The sequence below is a fragment of the Necator americanus genome, chromosome II (genome assembly GCF_031761385.1).
Source record: "Necator americanus strain Aroian chromosome II, whole genome shotgun sequence".
NCBI lineage: Eukaryota > Metazoa > Nematoda > Chromadorea > Rhabditida > Ancylostomatidae > Necator > Necator americanus.
In genome coordinates, this window is record NC_087372.1 from 7,238,836 (window position 1) to 7,264,458 (window position 25,623).

Here is a 25,623-nt window from a genome sequence, read left to right on the forward strand (position 1 = left end):
CGTTATATATAATCCATAGATCATTGATAAGCAGAAACGAAAAAGTGGAGATGATTGCCTTATATTGTGTTAAACAATCACGCCAAGTATTACTACAAAGGTTAGAGTTATAAACGATAAACAAATTGGACTGTTGATTTGTAAATCACCAGCTTTTCGAGAGTTTTTATGCCGTCTCTTTCCTTCGCCTCTCGCGCTCTTGTTGCGTGGGAGGTGGTGGAGTGCCTTTCCTATGCAGAACTTCTATGTACTCGTCCAAAATTCTGTCACGCTCTGAGGCATGGCTCTCGGACATGCGCATCCAACGTTTGTCGTTCTTTAAAAAAGAAAAAAGAAAACAATAAACTAATAGATACGGTGAGAGCTTCTAGACTATACCAACCTCAAGAACAGCTAGAATATCCTTCAAATGCTGCTCATTCTCCTCAATCATACGCTTACTCTTGTAAGTAATGATTTTTGTCTCCTTTAGCAAGTCCTTGAATTCACGCACCGCATTGTCATGTCGCAATTCTTGCCAATCCCGGTAGTCACGCTCAACTTTCTGAGAAAACAATAAGTTGTAAATGTATATAGAATACATAACATAAATAACATAATAACATATAATAGTAAAATAAATGGGAAAACTATCAAATTTGTCTGTATCATTAAAATCCTAAATAATCAAAACTCACCCTTTCGCTATTGCTAGCTACTTTTGAAAATGTTTCTTCTTCATCTTGAATGATACGCCTAGCATCTTTCCACCTAGTCTGAGTATTGATTTTCGGATGTTCATCAAGAACAGCGAAGAAGGCGTCTCTTCGTTTCTTTTCGAGATTACTAAAAAAAGAAAACACTGACCTGTCCAAGCGATATGCCCTACTTTTTCTCCAAAATTTTGTTTTGAACGGTAATGGAAGATTGGATATGAGAAGCTGAGAGTTATACGAAAACTTGCCGAATGTGTTCATTGAATGCACTTTCTTTCTTTTCTTTATCCAGTAAATCACATTCTGCGTATCTCTCGTCTTTGCGTAGAATACGTCTTGTCTCGTGCCAAGTTGCTTCTGCAGACTTCACCTAAAACACGAGTTCAATGTAGACTCAAATCCGATTTTTTCTATCACCAGTAATTTTGGCGCGATAAAGTGCTAGCACTTGAGCAACTTATATCAAACTCGAAATTATTGTTGGTGTATTCTTCAGCAAAGTTGACCAACATCTATCACTAGCAAAATCACGCCGGCTATTTGAATTGTCTATTTACCATATCAACAAGAAGGGCATTGAAGCGTTCTTGATGTTCCTGCATGCGGTGTCGTTCACTCTCCAAATCACGTTCGCGCAGTTTGTCACCGAGTTCGGCTTCCACCTAAAGATTACTTATAATATTTTTTTAAAATGTTTTCTTTAATTGGGGTAACATCCAGTATTCCTAGATCAAACTTCCATATTCTCACTGAAATAGTCACTACTCTCATCAAATCCACGCGAAAAAAAGTCCAAAAATTTGAAGGAGAAAATAGGCAATAGTTGGTGAAAATCTAAGTTGCAAAAGAGACTTTTCCAAACTTCTCATAGTCCTACCTCTCGTTGCCTGGCAGCTATAGCAGCATCAGCAGCAAGCCGCTTCTCACGCTCGGCCTCTTCCTCGATGTCCTAAATTTGATGCAGTGAGTAGAACAAACATTGAACACAGCATAACACAAATCGAACAAAAGTAGTACACTCACAGATAGACTCTCATCGCCCAATTTCTCCACATGATCCCGAAACATTTGCTCTCTGGACGAAGAACTTTCTACTGCTTTGAATCGCTCATCGTTTTCAAGAAGTTTTTTAGCAGTTGACCATTTTGTCTTTCGTGTAAAACTCGTTTGTTCAGCAAGCAAAGCCATGTATTCCTTCTTTGCCTGAGAGCATAAACAAGTAAAAGGCTGAGGAAAGGCTATGAGGCAACAGAGGAAAAAAAACAAAAACAATAAAGAATCAGGGAAAACCTCAAGCGAGCTTACCTTCTCCTTTTTCTCTCGACGCTCCTCCTTTTCCTTTTTGTGCAACTCTCCTACATATTCGTTGAAAAGGTCCTCTCGATCTCGCATCTTTTCGACAGCTTTGAAGCGAGGATCCTTACCAAATTTGGAACCAAATGATGAGAACGAAGACCTGAAAATTTGGCAACTAAAAGAAAATGAAGAAAGAAGGAAGAAAACCAGACACGAAATGAATTTCGAAATCTGCATGAGGAATGAATCAGTAATAATTTAATATATCCATGATGTGAATTCTTGCATAAGGTACTATCAGCAACAGCGACAAAGATGTGGAAAAATTTTGCATACCAGACTATAATTTTTTTTTTCCAATTTCTATTTTTCCGGACATCTTGTTTAGTGCCCTAATTTTTAGAGCTACAATGAATTTGCAAAACAACAAGGATATCTCAAGTAGAAACCATGCAAAACCCACTTTCCATGCAGCTCAGCCTCCTTCAGCAACTCTTGGAATTTCTCCTTTGCTTCCTTCATGCGACGCTTCTTTTCAGCACGTTCTTGTTCCAGCTTTTCACGAACATATGCATCAAAGCACTAAACGTGATAAATAGAACTTAAAGTGAGTAAAACTCTAAGCAACAACTATTTTATAAAACTAAAAAAAAGACTTATAAGTATCTAGTATGTAAGATAGAAAATTGGAGGAAGAAATAAGTGCGAATGCGGTTGAAGCCCAAAGCATTGCAAACTCTGCAAACTTACAGCTCTTCGCTCTGTAGCACTAAGCAGCAAATATCTCGGGTCGAACACAATCTTCGACAACTCCTTTTCAAAGGTACTTCCAGTAGCTACGCCTTTCTCACCTAACATTGCTTTGAACTGCAAAAGGCGTTCTTCCAGAGGTAACTGAAACATATCTCAACATCCCAACAGGAACCGTGAATAGGTAATGAAAAATGTGAAGGATAGATCCACGAAGACGCAGAGATGCTAGCAACTACCTTTTCGCGATCACGCTGCGCTTGCAATTCTGCTTGGACAGCCGGATCAACGGGCTTCTCTAACATTTGACGAACAGGTTTCTCCTTCAAGGAAAAGCAATCGTACATCAAAATACAGCACTTATTCAGTTTATGCAATACTAGGATGAAATTTTCTACCTTCTCTTTCTTCTGTTGAGCGAGCAGAGCTTCCTTTTTGCGTTCGGATCTGCTCTTCTTCTTTGGTGGACCACCGTCTTCACCTTCCTCATCGTCTGATCCATCAGAGTCATTAGCATTAGCGTTCTGCTGCTCTGGTTCATCTTGAAGGAGGAAATTGCTTATTAGGATTACAAACTAAAATATCTAGTATATCTGAATTACAGCACACCTTTCTTAACTTCCGGACACTTAGTAACAAGGACATCAACATCAGCCCTTCCATACATTTCGGGAGGTCTCTCCCACACAGAAGTTTTCGTTGATGGATTGTAGAAGAATACCTGAAGTGAGATTGAAAAATTATGATAAAGCCAATCCACAGGTACACAGCTGCAAAAAATCAAAAGAGAAACAAAAGTTAAACTATGAATGGGTAGAATAGAAGAAACAATGAAATACTACCTTCCCATCTCCTGTCCACACTACACACCAAGCAGTTCCACTAACTGGTGTGCTACTTACTGGACGTGTGTTGTCCTTCTTCTCGTCTGTTTTCTTCGGCTGCGGCTGGTGCTGCTGCGCGGCTTGAGTCTTGCTCTATAAACTTGATACGTTAGTTCCTTAAAGGCAGCATATCACAAGGGTGAGAGTAGTTGGATCTCTTCACGAGCAGACAGAGCTAAGGATGTAATTATGGATTATGAGCACGCTCATGCTCAAATCTGCCTAGTTACTAAAAGAAAAGCGATATGAAAAACTAACGAAAAACGAAAAGACTTAACGCACCTTTTAACGAAGAGGCACTTTGTAACGCTCCTGGTTTGGGAGCACACATATGCGCCGCATTTGCGAGCGCACAATTAAAGAGCTATGGGGCGTTTGCTTATGTCTATCCGTTCGGTGGTAGATGCAGTGCGTATGCCTGCTCACGCAGACGTGGGACGTTATAAGGTGTCTCGTGTGGGGAAGCTGCGAAGAAGAGTCGTTTCCACACCGTTTCCCCGGATAACTAGGGAGAATTGAGCGTCATCGCAATTATATTCGAGACATTTCCAAACACTTCCTATTAGTGAAAAGATCTCAGATCCTCAATTTAGTTAGTAAGTTGCCATTAAGAACTAGTAGCTCATCAAGCAGCTTATTGAACCATTCATAACGTAAAAAACCGCACTGGCAGCATTTGTTCGCATATCTAAGCCAATTGGAAATCTTCTTTCATCTGACCGTTCTCACGTGCTACTAACCTCATCTGATTTACCCCATGCTGAGGGTGAACACTCTCTACACTTTTCTTGCTGGTGGTCTCCCACACCGCTTTTTATTATCATTAAATTATTACCAACGAATTCGTATGTAAATTGGTAGATAACTTTACACAACTGGCACTAAAAGAAGAAATGCTTAAATCAAATATGTTCTTGCAGTTATTGATACTATATCGAATACTATGTTATACTTCCAAACGTAAGGAAATGTAGGAATATTTCGGGATTTTCCATAAATAAGGTGAAGAACAAAGACAAGTAACCCTAATAATAAGTAATTGCCTTTAGCTGAGGGTGAACACTCTTTACATTTTCAGGTAGAAATGGCAGAAAATGTAATTTTATCGCCTACACACCTGCGCCAGATACTCAGCCAAAGCAGCCTGCGCTTTCGCTTGCGCCTCAGCAATTGCATCAGGTAGTAATCCAGTCGCTCCTGTAGCAGCAGCGGCAGCAGCAGCCACTGGCGCTGCTTGTGGGGCTGGAGATGAAGTGTCCATTGGAGATTTCCCTGCTTAAAATATAGATACTTCCAAATGTAAGGAAATATAATATGTATGATTCCTCTAAACGCTAGTAATTTTTTCTGTAAGGAATAATGTTCAACTTACCTTCCTTATCGATCAACACCTGTGGCTTGTCCCATGTGTTCTCTTGCGTAATAGAATTGTAGTAGTATTTACGCCCGTCCGGAGCAGTGTATTCGTTCCATGCCTCATCTGGATTTGTGGGAACCATTGGTTGCCGTCCGCCTGGCATTGGGAATCCCGGTGGGAAGAACGGTGGTGGCATAAAACCTGGAAAGAACGTACATTAGTCAAATCCTATCCACAAAAAAACTGAAACTACTTCAGCAACTATAAGTAAGACACAGGTTCACACCTGCTTGTGCTCTTTGTGCATAAGCGGTAGCATTCCTTTGTGCCTCTGAAAATCGTAACGGGTTAAATCACAAAGATTTTATCTGTCTGCAGAACAGCAGACTAAATAGAGTGATCATTATGCAGGATAAGAGTGCTACTTAATGGGTGCCATATGTCAAGGAGTCCAATATTAATGAAGGGTCTACCATTAAATTGAAATATCAAGATTTAAACGTGATCTCGTTATTTTAATCGCAATATTGCTTATTTCTTAAATTGTTTTCATGTAGATTCCTACATTATAACAAAATGGACATTACACTATTGCGCCAGCGACGAGCGCGAAGCGGAGAGAGAGCCCAGGAATTCGATTGTACACGCTCACGCCGCTGTCCATCTGCCACATTCGACATCTCACATTGGCGACTTTAACAACGGAGAATTAGCCATGAACTTTTTGAATGCCTAATGCAACCGCTTCGAAATTTCCATCTGCGAGTTGCAGTACCACCTATAGTGCATCGAAAGACAGTCTCCATTTCGCATACCCATCACACCACAATTTAAAATGTATCAGCTTAAAGGATTACGTAAAGGTGCTACACGAAAATGTCAGATTTGAAACAGAAATGCTACCCTGTCAAAGCAAAACTGGGCAAATTCACGCGACCAATAGTTATATAAGATGTGTCTGCAGAAGATAAAAAACACTACTACGCTGGCGAAAGAACTAAAACATTTACATCAGAAGTTGTGGGTTTTAAATGTGATTGTTAAAAACGATAGCTAGAAACAATTCGAATACACTCATGTCTAGAGGGAAATTTATGCTGAAATTTCAAATTGCTCATTCTCGATGGTGATGTTTCATTATCGATTTTGGAAACTGAGCATACTGTGCACAATAACTTTAAGTAGTGAGCGTTCACTTACTATACTTCATCACAATGGGAACGATCTAAAGTTGGATTGTTCACGGAACGCACAGGATAATTAATTATTGACAGTTCCATGAAAATTCATTAGCACACAGAACCAGCATAAGATATGCTCCACTAATTCCCTTTTTTTCCACCGAATATGTGGTACAGTCTCATCAAAAAGTATTAAATCGAAGAAGACCACCTTCTACGAGCATAACAATGCGTCATTTACTCGTGCAAAAACAAATACAACTGCTCCCGATGCACGATAGGGTGGGATTTTGCATTAATTTTACTCGGTTGCGTAATACTTCGTATTTTGCGTTTTATCATATTATAACGATTTAACCTGCCAGTTTATTTCAGTATCATTCAGGAACCTTCTTCTTATATTCCAGTCGATGTGTCGTCACGCGTTGAACAGAATGTAGAAGTACTATAGGGTGGGAAAAACGAAAACGAAAAAGAAACACCTGTCCACTGCATCACTTGATAAGAAAACTTATCGCTCTACCTGCTTATCACTAACCTGATTTTCCTGCTGCATCCTGAAACTCCTACCGAGACACCCATATAAATACAGCCGAATATTTCGATGATACAACAACTGTGATCCTAATGATATTGAAAAGTGTTGTGAGGATGTGATGCTGTGCAAGAGTCACCACATGGACGACCAAGATTTGCGCGAACTTCGACAGCAAAACAACCGGTAATCAAGAACGTTACGAGAAGATCGAGCAAAGCTTGAACTTCCGATAGTCCGCCTACTGAATTATTATCAAACGGGCCTCACCTTCACGTTCTTTCCTTTCCTCTTCACTCGCCTTCTGAATCAGCTCAGCAAGTTCAGTTTGTCCGACAACTTTGGCCTTTTCGGGACGATCCCAAACAGTTTCACGTGTCTGCCAGTGGTAAAAGTAAGGCTTTCCTTCCGGCGATTCTGCCTCCACCCATAGCTCCTCATCTTCTTCGCAGTTCGCAAGCTAAAGCTATTCAGCCGTCACTTAAAACCACATTAAAGGTGTCTAGTGAAAGAACATCTACACTTTGGTAGACAGCGCACCTAAAATTTACAAACAAAAAATAACCTGAGAAAAGAAGTAGAAATTCATTACTATCGTCATTAGGCACATAATCTCACTAACACATACCTTCTTTAACCTCGTTGCCTGATCAACAACGGGTGTAGCTTGTGGAGGTGCGTATCCAGGAGGGTAACCGGGTGGGTATGTACCTGTGTATCCGCCTCGGAATGGCGGATAGCTACCACGTGTTGGAGGAAATCCACGCGTGCCACGAAAAGATGGAGGGACGAATCCTCCACGCGCGGCAGTAGCACCGCCGCGCACAAATGGTGGTGCTGAAAAACGGCTCTAGTAATATGTAATGTGGTTGATATTTATTGAATTCCAGCACTCACGGAAAAACGATGGTTGCTGCTGCTGAGCTTGTTGAGACTGTTGTTGTTGTGGTTGTTGTTGTTGTTGTTGTTGTTGTTGCTGCGGTTGCTGTGGTGGCTGCGATTGTTGCTGCGGAGGTTGTTGTTGCTGCTGGTTGGTAAATGCAGGCGGAGCAGCCCCACCTCGACCAGGAGGCATTCCTCGATACGGCGGGCTGAAGAAAGTTTTTTTTTTGTCTTTAGAAAAGAAGCAGATCATAAATATATTATAGGACCTTGGAAAAAACTGACGCCGTAGAATCTCAGCCATCACACGTGTTGCAACTGAGATGATTTTACAGCAAAAATACAGACTTTGCCTCTGATAAGGATCTATTGATTATGATGCCACGTGTAGCAATGTAAGAAAAATTCACTGAAGATGGCAACAAAAGCACTATTTGTAGGCATCAAGTAACTGCTATGCACTTCGAAGAGCATATGTCTCCACACCAAGAAAAATGTACAGAACTGCTCAATCAACAGCGACTTCTTCCTTCTTTTCACAAACTAGCTGCAGTGGAAATGGCATTTTATCAAAAAGAATACGCGAAACATGTGTGCATTGTTAATTATTGCTTTCAGTTCAGATACAAGTTCAATGATGCAAAAAAAAGAAGTATAGTCCTAGTAATTGTCTGCAGCAAACGTTTACTTCTTGCACACTCTAAGGCACGGAGCTACGAATACCGCTTAACTAAGAGGATATTAAAATGCTGAAATGAGTATTGTGTATAATAGTATGAGAGCCTCGAAATCACTAAATTCACAAGTTCTCACACGAGAAAACCAGCTGAAAACTTCGTACCTGTCTGAACCCAAAATATGGAAGAAAATCAAATTAATTACTGCTACACTTGTTAAGCAGCAAGAAGAAACAAGAATCACTCGATACTAGCACGTTCAAAAAGACATACAAGGCAAAGAAGAACAAAAATGTCCCCCACGACCTCATTTCCATTTTAATGGATCTTATCAAAAATCAAGATCTAAGCACTGCCCATCCTTTCTCAAAAACCCGAAGAAAATGAAGAAAGTAATGAACATTGCTCTGAGGAGTGCATATAAGACTGAACATAAAGTCTCATTGAAACCAATGGCTTGAATGGCATGCTTGAATACACCGAATACGTAATTTGTACAAATATTTGCACCGAGTAGGAAACTAAGTAGAATGCTATTTTCCGTCAATGTGAAAATAGGTGCGATAGGGAGCGGCCGTACCCCTCCTCATGTGGAAATTCTAGCTCATAGGGTGCAGGTCAAGTGATGATGCCATCCCTTCGCCAATCGTCCAAAAGTGAAGGGGGTTGGAGCACCGACTACGACTATCGGATGCATGAGTAGGAATAACAACTTTGTTTCCAACATCGAGGAAGTTATTATATATAAAGGGAAATATAGAAGGAAAAAGGGACATAACCGCGAAAGAGCCCGAAAACGTTCTGTATAAGTGGTATTTGTAAAAAAAAAAATCATAACTTATTGACCATGATTTACTGGATAACAGCAATTGAAAATGTATGCCTTTAGGAGTGTCTAAAAATGAAAGCTTCTCACCGTGCCATGCCTCGTCCTCTGAACGCTTCTCCTCCTGTTCCTTGGTAACCGTCCTCATAGTAGTTTTCATAACCATGCTCATCATAGCCACCTTGATTTGCGTCATATCCTTCTCCGCCGTGTTCACCCCAGGCATGAGCAGATCCGTCATGGTTAGCTAAACAAACATGTCTATAGAAACCTGTCTCTAAGGAAAAACACAAACAACCCAAGGTAATTTTGGTGGCCTTTTGTGCAAATGAATGAAGCGGTCACTTCTTGAACAGAGAGAAAACATAGTGAAACAAGGAAAATTGAAACACCCTCGCTATCTACTTATTCAGAAATGTAGACGTAACGGAGTCAAAATTAGGAATGAAGGAAGGGTTTTTTTTTTAACAGTAAAGAGCTGAACAATTCTACGAGGAATGAACACCTGTGTCTGCATGAACATCATTCTGATAGGATTCGTGGCCGTGGTAGCCCGTGGTGACGTCATGCCCAACGTCCATCTGGGCGTGACTGCCATCAACTGGCCCAGTATGGTCAGCTATAAGTGAAAAATTCCACTGTATCAACAGTACAACTTCCTCAAATAAAGTAGTCATTGAAGAAATATGAAAAAAGACTAACATGTGTCCAAATTCTCAATAAAACCGAAGCACTAACATCGAAACAACAAAGAAATGAAAAGTAATCATTACAGTGGAAGATTGAAGTTACTGTTAATTAAGCACATAATCAGTTAAGAAAGAAGACTTCTAAGATGTATTAGATCGACAGCAGCTATTCCACAACAAACTTTTTCTTACCTGTAACATTATCATGACTACCATGTTGGTTGTCATGGTGCTGGTAATGATGCATGTCCATTTCCATGTGGTGCGTTTCGGAATGCCCGTAGTTTTGGTCTAAACGCACACCTTCAGCGAAAATAATGCAGAAGAAATCATGTAATACATCGATTGTCTCGAAGAAAATTAGCCACAGTAACACATTCTAAACAACTGTGGAGAACGTGCAATTGGCTGAAATATTCACTAGATTATATGAGTGATTTCATAAACTCTTCGAAAGGTAGTGTTTCAAGGAGATGCTAAACATCATAGTGCGCACTAAAGGTTTAAAAAAATGCCAAGAGTCATGTTTCCAAGCGTAAAGAGAACAAAGAATGTATTCCTTGCTCCTCAACAACTTTCCACCAAAGTTTTAAGGCGTCGGTATTCGACGTGATAACAATGAATGTAATCTGAATGATCTACCGTAGCTGAACTTTCGTAAACTCAACTGGACCATGCAATAGATTAGATTTTCTAACACGACTGTCACACAAAGCCGCAAACAAGTAAATCATCTGGAAGGGTGTGATTAGTGAAGCCTTATAGAGAAAGCCCTGCAAAAGCAATAGTGAGAAGATATGATACCAACAAGACTTCTTATCTAGGATAAGTATTGATTTGATTTTTACGGATTACAAAGATCCTAGATTTCAAATCCAACTAGTCCATCTTGAAAGGAAAACTTTGAGGCAGAAGACTCTCTAGTCGATACGGGCGGACAGTGGTAGGGTCTTATAGCTATGGAACCGAATAAGCACTTCGAAGTGAATACAAGTTGCGAAAAAACAGTGAAGTAGAAGAAGGATAATTATATGTGTACTTACACTGCTTATACATAAACCGCAGAGTAATTGCCACCCGGAAAACTGCTCCCTTTTTCACGTAAGCAATTAGTAAATTTTACCGTTAAAAAAACGAATAGCTACACTTTTGAAAAGGAGATGAGAGAATGAACTTTAAATTGACTGTATAAACACAAAATCACAACCAAACATGACAATTTTGGTAGTAGAGAAGCGAATTATGAAAGAGTTGCCTGAGAAGGACGAAATATTTGGAGAGAATATTTCGTGCGAAGAGGGAGAAAATTACAAGGCACATTAACACTCATATCATAGAATGGGGCGGGTGTAGTGTAGCGGTCAGAGGTCCCGCTTCTTGCATGATCGATCGGAGGTTCGAATCCGCCCTGGGGTTCACCAAGCATTTCATCTCTCCGGGGTCGATAAATTGGTACCAGACTTGTCTGGAAAGATGAAAACACCGACTGGACACATCGGGCAGCCACCGCAAGTCATAGTATAGGCCAGTTAGACGTTCGTAAACCTCAAACGATTCTGAATTGAAGTGAACGTAGGGGCGCATCTCTAGCGGATTGATTAACGCCAGAAACTTCATCCCTTATCCTTTATCGTAGAATGCACTCCTCTCTTGAGTTAGTTCATTTGATCCATATTCTGAACTGCTGAATTCAATGCAGTCGTCGGAAGAATGTCCCTGCACACGTGTTTTCCACGTCGAAATTTATTTGTCTGTACACTTCTCTAGAGAATGAAAGATAAATTTATCTAGCAGTAATGATAATGTGTTTGCCTAACCAGTTTTCTGTCGTACTCCCATATCGTAGAGAAGAAAACGTGGCTTGTCTATACAACGGGAAAGAAACTGTGTTCGTCTACAGTCTTCCAATAGCTGATTACTTTTCACATATTATTAGCTAAACTGATTCCATTATTTGCTGCTGATCAGAGCAGCTTCAAATCTGTTCGGTTTTCATTTCTCCGTGTAAATATAGAAAAACATTTGCGCCTGAACCGAGGAAAATCGACATAGGACTAATGCTTTAGTCAATACGTGCTCACATGACGTTCATAGTAGCTCTTGAGGTTTAGAAATAAGTAAACAATCTCAGGTTTCCACACTATTATGAACACGCATCAGTATTAACGTGGAAATGTTCCATAGTGTATTTCACTTATCACGCTGCGTTCGACGTGTACGTCTAGTCCATCAACTACATCCAACCGCTGATATCAATTTTTTTTTTTGCTCCCATAAAGAAGGAAAGGCTGCAGTTAGGCAATATCCGACTTAACTTGTCAGCAAAACTTGAAGACTCCACACACTATGAAGAGCATATCCTATCGAAAGGCTTGGATGTTCTTCATTGCTTTGCAAAACACAGCCTTCCATCAAACGTTATCTTATAAAATAAGGGAGCAGTGATCATTTTCAAAAATAATCTGTTTTTACGAGATGTGAGTTGCAGATTTCGCGAAACTTCAACAGCTCAATTCTATCGTCTGTTGGAATAAAGCCTTAAAGAAGACCACCTAAAATCGTTTTAGATCATACATGCGATAGTCGGCGCTGGCGTTCCGACCCCTTCAATTTTGGACTGTTGGCAAAGGGATCCTCATCACTTGAGCTCCATCCTATGATCTAGACCCCTTTCACCTGAGAAGGGTTAGGCTCTTCCCTATCGGACCTATATTTTAGATAACTCTTATTTTGATCTCTGAAACCCATTACTGCCTGCCTCCGCAATGATGACAAGTATCAGGGTTATGTAACTCTGCCGTTTCGTTTTGGTTTGTTCTTCAAAAGGTGTCAAAATTCACAATTATTGACTATGTATGACATCAATGAAAAAGGCATCTTGTTTACTACCACCTTAACTACTTTGAAAAAGTCGTATTTCAAAATAATGTTGTCCGAACCGTACCTTTAAACATATTTTTATGACGTGAGTGTAAACTTCTACACATACTATTGGAAAGTCTGCTTGCAGTATACTCGTTGATGTTCTGATGAATCCTAATATTGAAGCTCTCCCAAAACAACATTGATGAAGATTTTGTAGCTTCGACAGCAACCGCTCTTTAACTTAGCATCAACACCCACCACCACCCTCAAAACTGATGAACGTTCAATGTGTTGGTGCATGCACACGACAAGTGAACAAAAACACTAACCACCGTATCCTCCATTTGCGTATGCATCAAGCTGCTTCTCAGGATGTGGTGGAGGTACCGAATGTTGTGCTGCAGACACAGTGTGATCACCGTTGCTTTCGTATTCCATACTAAGAATACGGTTTTTAGCTATTAAAGTGAACAGGAAAAACTTCAAACAACGAGATTTTGCGGAAATCTGCCTAGTTACATTGAAAAGATAGTTGATAGAGGTGGTGCAGTAGGAAGAACGATAGGAAAGAAGTCAGAAAATAGTTTCACATAGGAGCGCCGAGTGGTCCGTATATCACCAAGCAAGAAATGACCGCAAGTGATGATCACTAGATGTGCATCGGAACAGAGACTTGACAACACTACAACTAACTCCCAAGCAATCAGAAAAACAGAAGAAATTACTGTTTTTGTTGAACGATTGTTGATATTATATTCGAAAGTATCAGGCTTGACGTGTTTCTCGCAGGAGAACCTCTCAAGCGCTCAGCATTTATCAAAATAGACTCAACAGTTCACCGCAAGTCATCCAGACAACACATAGGATATCCAAGGCAGACTACACTATATCTCCGAGTTTCTGGGGTATGTTCAGTCCATAGATCGCTTCAGAAAGTAAAAAGCATAGCACCACCTCGTTGTCTCCGGTATTTCCTGACATTTTCGACCTTTGTGAGATTTTCGCACGAGAAGAATAGGTTGAAAATTCAGTACACTTCTGCATGTTCAAAGCGGTCAAGTAAGAAATGACGCATCTATACAAAAGTACAAAGTACAGGCGGCAAGAAACTACAGGATCTATGAAATATCCCTTAAATGAGCATTTAAAACATGAGCATTGTATTTGTAGGAACTTTCATATAATCGAGTTCGAGATGAATATCCATGCGGATGATAAATGAGATACTATGTCCCATCACTATTTACACAACATACAATCTGCGAAAAACTCATCGAATGGTGATCGTCTTAAAGAATAACTTGGTCAAGGGACTTGAGAAGTTCCAAGCTTAAACGGACATGGATCTACGTACAGTTCCAGAGGATCATTTCGAAAAGAACGTCATCAGGTGGAATCGCAAACAAAGAATCTCTCTCACGACCTCATCCTTTACATCTAAATCCTTCTGAACTGACAATTCACATGAAGAGCAGTCCAAACCTCATTTCGAGACATAAGATACAGCCACACAGCCGAAAAGAACTCTCTACAAATATTCCGACAGGTGGAGTAATAAATACTTAACTTAAAACCTAAACGAAAATAAAAAATGCAATCGATGACACTCGTCCACCCCTAGTGACGACCGAAAAGGGGCGCGCGCACAATGTACGCGTCTATAGCCGCCACTCAAAATGCGTCAGTTCCGTGTGTAGCGCAATTTCCGTGCACCGTCGTTGACACATGGCAGGTAACATAGCTCCGGGATTTGCCATAATCTAATCGGACTAGTGGGTGAGCATTATTTTCTCGAAGATCAATAAAAGTTCTTCCTTTTCCTTCCTTCCCCCTTAAAGGCAGCATACTATGACTCTGACGTGGTGAGGGAGTCCGTGGGAAGTGCTAGGGAGGGAGGAGGCACTCAACGGCCCCCTTATTTCTCGACGCTCTAATTTACCTTTTTCTCTCTTAGTAACTTTAGCTTATATGCCACAGATCCTCTAAGACTAAAAACTTAGGCCTTAGGGCAATTGATTGACTTTATCATTTACTTCGAGAAATAAGAACGCCACCAAGTGCCCCCCACCCAACTACACTTTAACCCGTTTTATTTTTACGACGATTAAGGAGAGCTTAGAAGAACCACAATCAGCATCTACAACCCCATCCATAGCTTTTTCTGCGGATTACTCACCAAGTCAGATTCATGCTATGTTACCTTTAATGATCTGACAGTAGCATGAAGAAGCTGTTTGGCAAATTGGCCGACACCAAGTGTGTACAATCAAGTGAACGCAAAACTCCTTCGGTATGATGGAGGAAATGCGAAATGTGTATGTCAGGCGGAGAAATGTGGATTGTGTTCATGTTGGTGGACACGTCCGTCTATGATCACAAATTGAGAGTTGATTGTTTATGTAGTCACGAACAGCGCACCAGTGTCTTGCAGTGCAACTGTTTTTCGTTCAGTGGCAAACAGTACGAGTGATTCCTTCAAACGACCAAAAATATCTAATAGCTAATTATCCTTGCTTCTCATTCTGTGTCTTACGAGAAAAAAAAGTGACTGATTGGAGCGAATGATTACTTACGAAAATTAAAAAATCCAGGAGATCATAACAATTCACTCGATATTTTCGTTCTAGATCCCAATATCTCAAATGCATAGAATGTCTGTACTTGGGAGACGTGCGGGACAGACCGAAAACCATTCGAAAAAATATATGTTCAATTTGGGGGATTTAACAGAAAGTTGACGCTTCTAATAAGACCTCTAATAATCTAATACGACTCTAATGAATTGAGAAAATCCCGGCAATTCCCGAATACTATAACGCTTCACTACACTCATCTTTACCATATATTTTTAGTTAAAAGGTGAAAAAAGGATAGATTTCGTTTAGGCAGTGGATCACCGACATTTGCTGTTTAGGCGCGAATATAAAAGATTCAGAAAAGTATCCTCTGATTTAGGATTTTGCCTCTGAAGATATCGTTTTCCACAAAAATAGTTTACAGTGAAGGGGTCTATGGCTGGGTAAAAACGACGTGAAGCTTCATGCAGTTACGAAAGCAGCGCGGTGAACCTAGAGGTTGGTTTCGGGGTAGGACCATCACGAATTGCAACGATGAATGATGCTTGGAAGAACGTAACTGCACCGAGCTGCATGTCCTGGTGACCCGACTAAACTCCAAGAAAGAAGATACTGTCATTTAGCCAATGGTGCATGATTGTTCTACGATATGTAGATATATTTAGAGTAAGCTGAAGATGGATTTAGAGCAATTACCACTTTTACGGAGTGCTTCTACTCAAGCGGAAGTAGTCTAGAAGTACTACTGTAGCCTAGGGAAATGCCCCAACGTCCCGTTTGAGTGTGTTTTCGTGCAAAATTCTGCAATAAGAATAAGTGTATTCCCCTCAAGCTTCCTTCAAGCTACGAATCGATAACTGTAACAGAAAATGGAAATGTAACAGTAGTGCAGCGTAATACCGGAATTCGGAATGAATCAGTCTCATAGCGCAATCAAATGCTTTGAACGCGACGACACAACATAGGCCGCATTTGCACACTTGGCGTAACATCGTAATCGTCGATTTAAAAGAAACAAAAAAAAAATCTGGGTTTTGTCTCGGTTACGGGCTTACTATTGGTTACCAGTGGAACTGTTGGTGTGCTAATCAAATACAAACACATATACAAGACAACTTACTAAAACTTCTGCCAGAAATAGTAGAGGAGAATTTGTTAGATTTCTAAATGTTTCGGTCTTTTCTTAGATTAGCTCGTGTTTGTCTGCGTCATTCTTTTGTTTTTTTTTTTTCTTCGGATCTGAAGGTAGCACTGCATAGTGAGCCAGGAATTCCAAAGTACAGAAAAATTACGGTGCTAAGCTTACACGTTTACCCGGAAACTAGATAGAAATGCTTACCACACTCATTTGAAGTCTCTTTTTTTTCTGTGAGACCCATTTTTCACGTCCCCTAAAATTTCAGGACAACTTCTGGCCAGGTGTAGACTCAACATGCAGGAGTATACGCGTTTTTCTGCGTGGCAGGTAATCTCTATGGTCACCTCTGCACTGCTGGCTCTGAAGATACTGCTGATTCCTTCCTATACTTCAACGGATTTTGAGGCAATCATTTTGAACAGTTAATTTAATATTTTCTAGCATCTTTACTATCGTTTTCTTCTGAATCGTAGGTCCATCGGAACTGGATGGCTATAACACACAATTTCCCTTTATCTAAATGGTATTATGAGGCAACATCGAAATGGACTTTGGATTACCCACCTTTCTTTGCGTATTTTGAGAAGGTGATCGTTCCATGAACATAGAAGAGAGGGTTGTGGGTGCGATTTAGGTTCTATTTTCCAGTTTTTGGCCACTATTGCATACTACTGTGGACTGAACGACATCTTAACAGTACAGAAGAGTCCGGTGTACAACGATCGAGTGCTTCATTTTCAGCGCCTTTCAGTCATAGCAACAGATGTTTTGTATGTTAGTATTTACGTCTAGTTGCAATCTTCACTATGTTAACTAATTCTTTATGTTATTTACCATTGTACTAATTGTGGCCTTGATAGTCTAGATTTTATCCTGTGCACTATTTTGTTTCTGTGATTCGTCCAGATGGAAGGTACTTCCAAAGAAAATCGAGGACCGATCTAGGTAAGCTTTGCCCTCTGATCTTCCCCTTTTCTCGGCTTGTTCCTTTTTCGGAGTGAAAAGAGAAATTCAATCTAGATATAGCTGTAGGTATGCAGATATAGAAGAGATACGCTGTTACCTCTCCTTCATCCTAAGGAAAAAACATTAGAGGCAGCGCATCACGGAAATAATGATGTTGGGCCTCGTGGGCAAATATTGAGTTCGGTGTGTAGATTACGAGTATGAGTGTGGTCCATTAAAACGAACCACCCTTCTCTCTCTTTCTCTTTCTCTTTCTTTCTCTCTCTCTCTCCTCTCCCTCTCCTGATTCCCTCGGCGCCACTAAGTCATTGGTTTTGAATAGGTTTCTGACAAGACCCTATTGATCCTCGTCCGCTCGCTCGTGGATGCGATGCGTACGCAAAGGTTGCTGCGTTTTCACGTACCTCGTAGGAACAAACTCTGGCTCTCACGACGTTTTTCAGGACGAATAAAAAGAATTGAGAAAGATCAGACTCATACTCGTGATCTAAACTCCGACCTCTATGTTTGGACACAGAGACCTCAACATCGTTAGTTTTGTGATATGCTGCTTTTACTTTACGTCTAACTGCCTTTTTTGTGAGTCATCTGCGTCCTTTTTCTTCGTTTATTTTTAGTTCTATCAGGTTAAGTTCTGTTTAGGATAGCAACATTCGTAATTCTTTCATGCAATGCTGGTCTCCTTATGATCGATAATATCCATTTCCAATACAACTCTATGCTCACAGCTTTATTGATACTATCAATCCACTTTGCAGACACGAAAAACTATCTTTTGGTAAGTAATCCCTATCAAAGATTTATCAAAGTTCTTTTTGGATGTATGATATGTTGCTTTTAGTCCGCACTTTTCTACTGTACTTTATTGAACTTCAAACATATTTATCTCTACTATGCACCCGCTTATGTTGTATTCTTTTTGCGAGGCTATTTTTTCAATACTGTGAGCGACCTTTTCAGGTTTTCTCGAACTCTAACCTCAGGTTTGATTTTCTTCTAAGTCTATTTTGATAGTTAAACTATCAAAATATGAAGGGCATTATAGGTTTGAAGCTTGCAATTGTGATGGCTGTACCATTTACTCTGGCATTCATGCCATTCGTAATCGTGGGTGGCCTTACAGGACTGCTACAAATTTTAAGCAGATTGTTTCCTGTCTCTAGAGGTGTGGCTTCCTTCTTACTTTGTAACATTCATGAAGTAGTTTATCTTTACTCTAGGGCTAACTCACGCTTACTGGGCTCCCAATTTTTGGGCTATGTACAATGTCATAGATTTGATCCTATACCGAGTTTTATCTCTTTGGAAACCAACTCTATTTACACCGCCAACATACAGTTCTGGTCTTGTACAGGTACCGTTTTCTGAAAGTCATCTGCAGTAGGAGCAGAATGGTACCATTATCCGTTATATTTGAATGTGTGTTTTCACCTCGCTTGAAACTGGTGGTTCTCTTTAAAACTCAATGCATATTTCCCTAAAATTGAATGATTTTTATGATGAAACACTCCATAGACTACTTATGCTGCATATTACTAAACACACGATCTGTATTGCACCGAAACACTACTGTACGAGAATGCAATGCATGTGGTTGCAATCAAACTCGCATCTATTTGTTTTCTCACCTGCGGTGGTAGTTTTCTCTGGAAGTTTCTTTTCGCAAGAACAACAAGGGTTTTGGTTACATTTCAGAAGAAGTTCAACCTAACTTTATTGTATCATCCAATATATCAGAATAGATTCGCTACAATGGCATGTGCTTATTTTCACAATAGAATCAGACTCAATGCTTCAAAGAAAGATCTTACCGTAAACAAAAAAAAAATCAAATGTAGACAAATGCAAATGTTAATAGACTTTGCTCTACAGAACCTACCGCTATTATGCTTTTGCGGAAACGATTTCGTGTTCGAGATCAGCTTTCCAAAAACATCTCTAGTCAATGCTTCGATTTCTTTCCGATCTTTCTGAGGCACTGGATGTGGATAAATGGAGCAGGATATACCTTGCTCTCCGTTTTTCGTTTATTTTATTTTTTAGGTGTATGATCATTCCGTCTTGGTTACGATCACTCCGATAATTTCTTTGATGTTCGTGATTGCTTCCCTAGCACCATTGTTTGCTACGCTTTTCAAAAGCAAAGTGCCTGATATATGCACACTGCTTTCGCTATGTGCTTTTTCCTTCTTTTTCTACGGTTATCATGTTCACGAGAAGGCTTTGTTGCTGATCGCGATTCCGCTGGTAGTTTTAGCATTTACGGTACGTTCTTATTTGTGGCTAATTTGATCTATCAGCCATAAATCCACCCTTTACAGGATCCAAAATTCATCCAACTGGCTGTATTTTTCTCCATAATAACATGTACATCGTTGTTTCCACTGCTTTTTACACTTTTTGAAATTCCGATCAAATACTGCCTAGCTTCTACGTATACGTTGTTACTGCTGCAGATGACCAGGTCTGCAAAATTCTCTCAAATTCTTCCAATCTTCTCATCTTTTACTTAACAGTTCTTTGCATTTCGTTTTTAGATATGTTTTCCATATCAACTTCACCTCGATTCTTCCTACACAAGTCCTCGTTTATGTTACTGGATTGTTATTGTTGGAACTGAACGCTTTATTCATTCACAAAGTTTGTCCTCATTAAATAACTGCGGTAATGACCATGAAGCTACGATTTAGGCCTTGTTTGGTGAGAAACTCGCTTTTCTACCACTGATGATAATCTCGGTTTATAGCGCAGTAGGTGTGCTGATTTGCTATGTCTGGTTGATATCGCTAGTTTTTGATGATGATATCATGATTATTTTCGCAAAAAAGCGCTGTGAGCTGGTAGAGGTTTGTGACAATGCTAATCTGAGCTTTAAGCTTCACAGCAGAGTTTGTAGTGTCCATTTAGGGTTTCATAAAAGCAGGTCATTATCCAGTGCAAACCGTGGATTCAGTGGAGGAAATAGAATTAGTTGGTGGCATCGACATTTCTACATCGAAAGCAAACCAAAACTTTGCAGTTGTTGCGTTAAGTGTTTTTGAATACCCTAGTATGAAGGTAAATTGAACTGTTATCGCTTTTGCTTCGTGTTCAGGCTTGGACCAAGTACTAGTCTCTGTTCTTATTTTCTGGATACACTCATGCTTTTCGATACTACAGCAAGTCGCCATTTTCGACGATGTGGTGGTAATAACTGAACCATACATCACGGATTATTTGGCTATACGTGAAGCAACACCGATCGCTAAATTTGTAAACAATATTGTTGAAGAGTATCCACACCTGCGTCCAGATGTAATCATCTGTGATGGAAATGGACAGTTCCATTCAAGAGGTGGGTTCTGCGCTGTTTATGTACATTGTCAAGATAGAAATGTGACGTCTTACGTCTCGCCAATTTTGCTTGGGAGTCTATTCGCTTTCCTTACCGAATTTTCGTAGATCCAGCCTCTCAAACAAATAAGAGATGTCGTAAATAGCTCTAAATGTTGTTCAGGAACTTTGGTATTCGCTCCGCTCGCCTTCACCGATTAAAAAGAAATAACAGTAGCGACATTTTTTCTAGGATTAGAATAGCTTTTTCTACCAACGCTCTCTTCAATTTTTTTTTAACCCAAAGTTTAAGCGTGCATGTAAGATTTTATGGTTTTTCCCTAAGTGCATCAGTTCTACACTAGTTCTACACTTGGAGAACAATCAAACTTGATTTTACATCTATGCTTCTCTCCAATCTCCACAATTTGGAAACATTTTTCAAAGCATGAGTTCCCTTCGTTCTCAACTATCAGCAAAGAATGATGTGCTAACAGGGAGTAACGTGAATATCGCTATCGTAGTGATAAAAATAACGCCCTACGTCAGATCGCGTAAACTGTTGGCTACTATGTATTGTATTTAATCATCCGTTCGCACGTATGTTTCCTCTTTTCGAAGAAAGGATGTTAGCAACATCATGGAGACATGCTGGGAAATAGACATGTAAATGTACCATAGAAACCCATGCTACTGCGCTGGGGCTCCCGCGCACCAATCGGGCGCAGCGGAAATCGTCCCTCCTCACTCTATAACTTTCTGGCACCGGTGCACCATTCCGACCCCATGGGACCCGTCGCACCCCTTTTTCTGCTATCTGGCTCCGGGGCACGAATTCGACGCCGTAGGACCCGTCTCACTCAATTTTACCGCGTTGAGGCTCTAGCGCACCAAACCACAAACGCCACGGTATGGGTCTCCCTCCCTTTTTGGGATTTCTTGACTGAGACACGCACATACACATACGCACACACGTGACAGAATAGCCCCGTTATTATATAGCATGATAGTTTACAAATTTGGAAGTATACATTAACATAAAAGTTTATTTACCCTGACTATGAGATATGAGAGAAACCAACTTGCCTTATCATAGGCAACATACATATTTACACAATGGACAATGATGAAAAGGTAGAGTGCTCGCCTGTCAGGTGCATGACGATGGTTCGGCACCTCACCGGTGCACAGTTTTGCATCATTATGGAGTATTTTCGTGACACACACACGCACACACACGCACACACGCACACACACGCACACACACGCACGCACACGCATACACACGCATACACACGCACGCACATGCATGCACACGCACACACACGCACACACACGCACGCACGCGCACACACACGCACGCACGCGCACACACACACGCATACATACACACGCGCACACACACGCATACATACACACGCGCACACACACGCACACACACGCACACACACACACACACACACACGCATACACACGCACACACACGCACACACGCACACACACGCACACACACGCACGCACACGCATGCACACGCATACACACGCATACACACGCACGCACATGCATGCACACGCACACACACGCACACACACGCACGCACGCACGCGCACACACACGCACGCACGCGCACACACACACGCATACATACACACGCGCACACACACGCATACATACACACGCGCACACACACGCACACACACACACACACACACACACACACACACACGCATACACACGCACACACACGCACACACACGGACTAAGCGCGTTATTATATAGCATGATGTTTTTGTCAATCTCTGATTAGACATTCCGAAAGCTTAGAAAGACGTTGCGAAGATGGCTGGAGGTCTTCTCATGTTTCTGATAGCGTAATAATTTCGAAGCAATTATCCGACCTTTATCAGCTGTAAGATTTTGGCATAACTTTCCGCCTTCTCAAAGCAATCAGCAGCAAAGTTAACTGAAGTCTTGTTGGTTAAAATACCAGTATTAACAGAAAAACATAAGTAGGGTGCATGGAAACTTCCATGCAGATCAATTTTAGTGAAAATCTCTCAGAGCAGGTGCTGCTCTCTTCGGAACTTAGAAATGTGGAAGTAACAGCGGTTCAGTTGTTGAATAATTCATCCCCTTCTGACGCCACGTCTGGTTAACTTTCCCAATAACATGACTCAACAAGTATCTAGTGAAATTTTACTGCATACTCGCCGCCGGCTGTGTTGTGTCGAGCTTACGCATTACTCCCTCGGCTTTATTCGCCTGCTTACTGAGCTGTCTTGCCGGCCGATGAAACGATACTCGATAAGGCAGTGCTACCCATGAACTCTTCGGAGTTCTTTTCTTTTATTTTTTCGAATACATTATATAATATTTTCTTTTTATATGTTCTTGTTATATATAGGAGATTTGATTTTATTTCACGTTCAAGTTACACGTTCGTTTTCCTTGTAGTTCTGCATGACTAAGATTGTTTCCTACTCGCAGCATTCGCAAAGTCCTTTCCCCTAACATCGCTTCCAATCCCCGTGCATCAGACCTGTTTCATTTCAGGGTAATTTCACCGTCGGCTAAAGTGGTTGAGTGGTCCTTTGAGTCAGCATAGTTTCTGCGCATAAATGAAAGCTGTCTTTTAAATAACATATTCCAATTGTAGGCTGTGGATTAGCTTGTCATATCGGTGCTCTCACAGGAATTCCGACGATCGGCGTCGCTAAAAACTTCAACTTGTCCTTATTGAAGTCGTTGGATGCCAACGAAAGTGTAATGAAAGCAGCAGAGGAGGTAAATAAATAAATTAGCATGTCGATTTTAGCAGTTACGACCGAATGATGGATCTGTTTCAGCTGATCACTAGTGTTTTATCGCAGAACTCTGACGGTTTCGCTCCATTCGATGTAGTTTTGCCTGTGGTTATGAATATAACCCGAATGGGAGGATCCAAAGTCCCAGTCTATGTATCAGCTGGTTATGGTATCGATTTAGATTTGGCAACGAATGTAGTGTTGTCCACTGCTAGGACCAGAATCTGCGAACCTATTAGGGCTGTAAGTTTGTCTCATGATGAATTTGTACATTTGTTTCCAACGGTCTATGTTAAAAAAATTTAGGCGGATCTGCACTCACGAGAGAAAGTACGAGAGTATTTTGATTGACAGAGGTTTGAAACTATCTGGTTTCTTCTTCAACCTATAAATATGACACGTCTCTGAGAACAGTTTTACGTTGGATTTCCTAAATATTGTTGCATGATTCGTTTCCTGTTATGGATTGTTATTATTTATGTTATTTATGGATTGTTTGTGCATCGTTGATTATAGTAGTTGTCTTTTAGAGTCTTTTAGAAAGAAATCCAGATAAAAAGTTGTATTCTCTAAAATTATTTTTCCTGATTTGAATTCAACCCTTTTCATATCTATCGTCTGTGTGATATCAGTTCATATATTTTTTATACTTCATGTAAGGATATTTGAATGGCAACATTTGATTAGAATTGACTTTTGAATGGGTATGTATCTCTCGTCTCGTGGAATAGTAAATCATATCTTATATAAACCATCTTCGGATTTATCAAGTATCTACCATGGTTTCCAAAAATGCCGAAATTGACTATGTGGGATTTTTTTTTTTTGCAGGAAAATATAGGGTTGGAGATCTATATTACAGTATGAGCGTGACCTCGCATAATTCCTCCTATTCATCTCTGAGAATAGTATTGGAAGCGGCTTCCTGTACAAATTTTCCTACGAGGGGGAATGGTATACCGGTGGGTGACACGAGGAAAACATCAACATCTTGTTGCGCTTTCTAACGTGGTCGCAGAAGACCGTCTTCCCTTTTTTGATGACATTGTAAGGAGGCCACCAGATCATTTTATCCAAGCTGTCCTTAGACTTCTCCTTGACCCAAACTGGAAAAGTCCACTTGAACTTAAAAGAAAGTATTGGACGGAAGTGATGAAGAAAAATCTTAAAAAAAAAAAAACTTGGCACAGACAGGCAGCTTAGGCGAGACGTAACGTTCCGCAGAATAGGGAACAGCCACGAATCGACTGATTCCATGTGAGTCTAGCGGAAGAACGTACACAAGGGGCTCAAATGTATTCGTGGACGAATAAGCCACGTTAAGTCATAACATCCGGCCGCTGTTTAATTCAGAGTAACTCAATCTATCATGTATTTGTCCTGGAGAGCTGGAAGACGTTCAGAGTTTACACTACAGTTTAGTTTAAATCTATCCTTGTGTTTTCTCTACCTTCACCTTTTCTACCTTCTTTTTTTCCAATCAAAATCCGATATAACCACTACTTCATTGATTGAATGTGTTCATTAAAGAGGCTTTTGCTATGAAACCATTTCATAGCTATTAGAACATGCTCACTTCGAGAATAATCCAGTGTCCAGAGTTGTTCATAGTGTGAAATTATCATGAGTATCTGAAACACAGTATTTATCCAATTTTCTTCCAGTGATTTCCTCTTGGATCCACCAAGAAAGATTTCTGTCTCTTAACTATGTTAATCACATTTATTATTTAGAAGATTGCAGTATAATTGCCGTTGGCATTTAACAATTACTTATACCTAGTGATATTTTAGTTCGTGACTAGCTTCACATAGTCAATATTACATGGATGAGTGGATGCAACGTACAAATAATGAAATTCTTTGTTGTACACATTCAGATGGACATTTTGTTATATTGTGACTTACTGATTTGCTTATTTTGGGGAGATTTCTTCTTTTTTTCTGCTGATTTTTTCGCTATTGAATTGTCTTATTTGACCTGATTCTTTTTTTGCTGTTGTTGATAAAGCTGATAATAAAACCTAAGCTCTTCCTAACACAGTCGAGCACAACGAGTTCCAAGGGAATCTTAATCTGACGAAATTAGACAGTATGCTAAGATTTTGATGACCGCAAAGATTCAGGCAAGTGGCTTAGAGTAAGAATAAAAGAAATGAACTTTTCTTAAGTGCAGATCTGCAAATGTGG

The 25,623-nt window shown here is 40.3% G+C and overlaps 2 protein-coding genes across 5 annotated transcripts; one reads left to right on the forward strand and one right to left on the reverse strand.

Annotated features, from left to right (window-relative positions):
- Nucleotides 1–166: 166 nt before the first annotated feature.
- Nucleotides 167–13,075, reverse strand: RB195_017067 (uncharacterized protein; the record flags this gene model as incomplete). Of its 3 annotated transcripts, none has more annotated exons than XM_064183897.1 (24): nt 167–316; nt 383–544; nt 678–825; nt 944–1,065; nt 1,253–1,357; nt 1,573–1,644; nt 1,719–1,898; nt 2,001–2,151; nt 2,455–2,573; nt 2,742–2,885; nt 2,981–3,064; nt 3,140–3,282; nt 3,351–3,462; nt 3,584–3,718; nt 4,743–4,897; nt 4,998–5,183; nt 5,269–5,313; nt 6,969–7,158; nt 7,327–7,535; nt 7,596–7,789; nt 9,174–9,330; nt 9,589–9,702; nt 9,965–10,063; nt 12,967–13,075. In XM_064183897.1, 24 exons carry the CDS (start codon nt 13,073–13,075, stop codon nt 167–169), a joined length of 3,285 nt encoding a protein of 1,094 aa, XP_064039778.1. The 3 variants fall into 3 exon arrangements, with proteins under 3 accessions (XP_064039778.1, XP_064039779.1, XP_064039777.1); XM_064183896.1 differs by having other exon boundaries at nt 4,743–4,900; XM_064183898.1 differs by lacking the exon at nt 9,589–9,702 and having other exon boundaries at nt 4,743–4,900.
- A 1,210-nt stretch (nt 13,076–14,285) lies between these two features.
- On the forward strand, nt 14,286–23,785 carry RB195_017068 (uncharacterized protein; the record flags this gene model as incomplete). 2 transcript variants are annotated; one of them, XM_064183900.1, is made up of 19 exons in its annotated part: nt 14,286–14,317; nt 14,379–14,413; nt 16,617–16,756; nt 16,825–16,938; nt 17,000–17,125; nt 17,217–17,296; nt 17,960–18,095; nt 18,159–18,300; nt 18,363–18,482; nt 18,538–18,671; nt 19,361–19,582; nt 19,639–19,781; nt 19,855–19,957; nt 20,008–20,163; nt 20,225–20,374; nt 20,477–20,651; nt 23,287–23,414; nt 23,477–23,677; nt 23,741–23,785. In XM_064183900.1, the coding sequence occupies 19 exons, from the start codon at nt 14,286–14,288 to the stop codon at nt 23,783–23,785; spliced, it is 2,382 nt and encodes a 793-aa protein (XP_064039780.1). The 2 variants fall into 2 exon arrangements, with proteins under 2 accessions (XP_064039780.1, XP_064039781.1); XM_064183899.1 differs by lacking the exons at nt 14,286–14,317; nt 14,379–14,413 and having other exon boundaries at nt 16,688–16,756.
- Nucleotides 23,786–25,623: the final 1,838 nt, after the last annotated feature.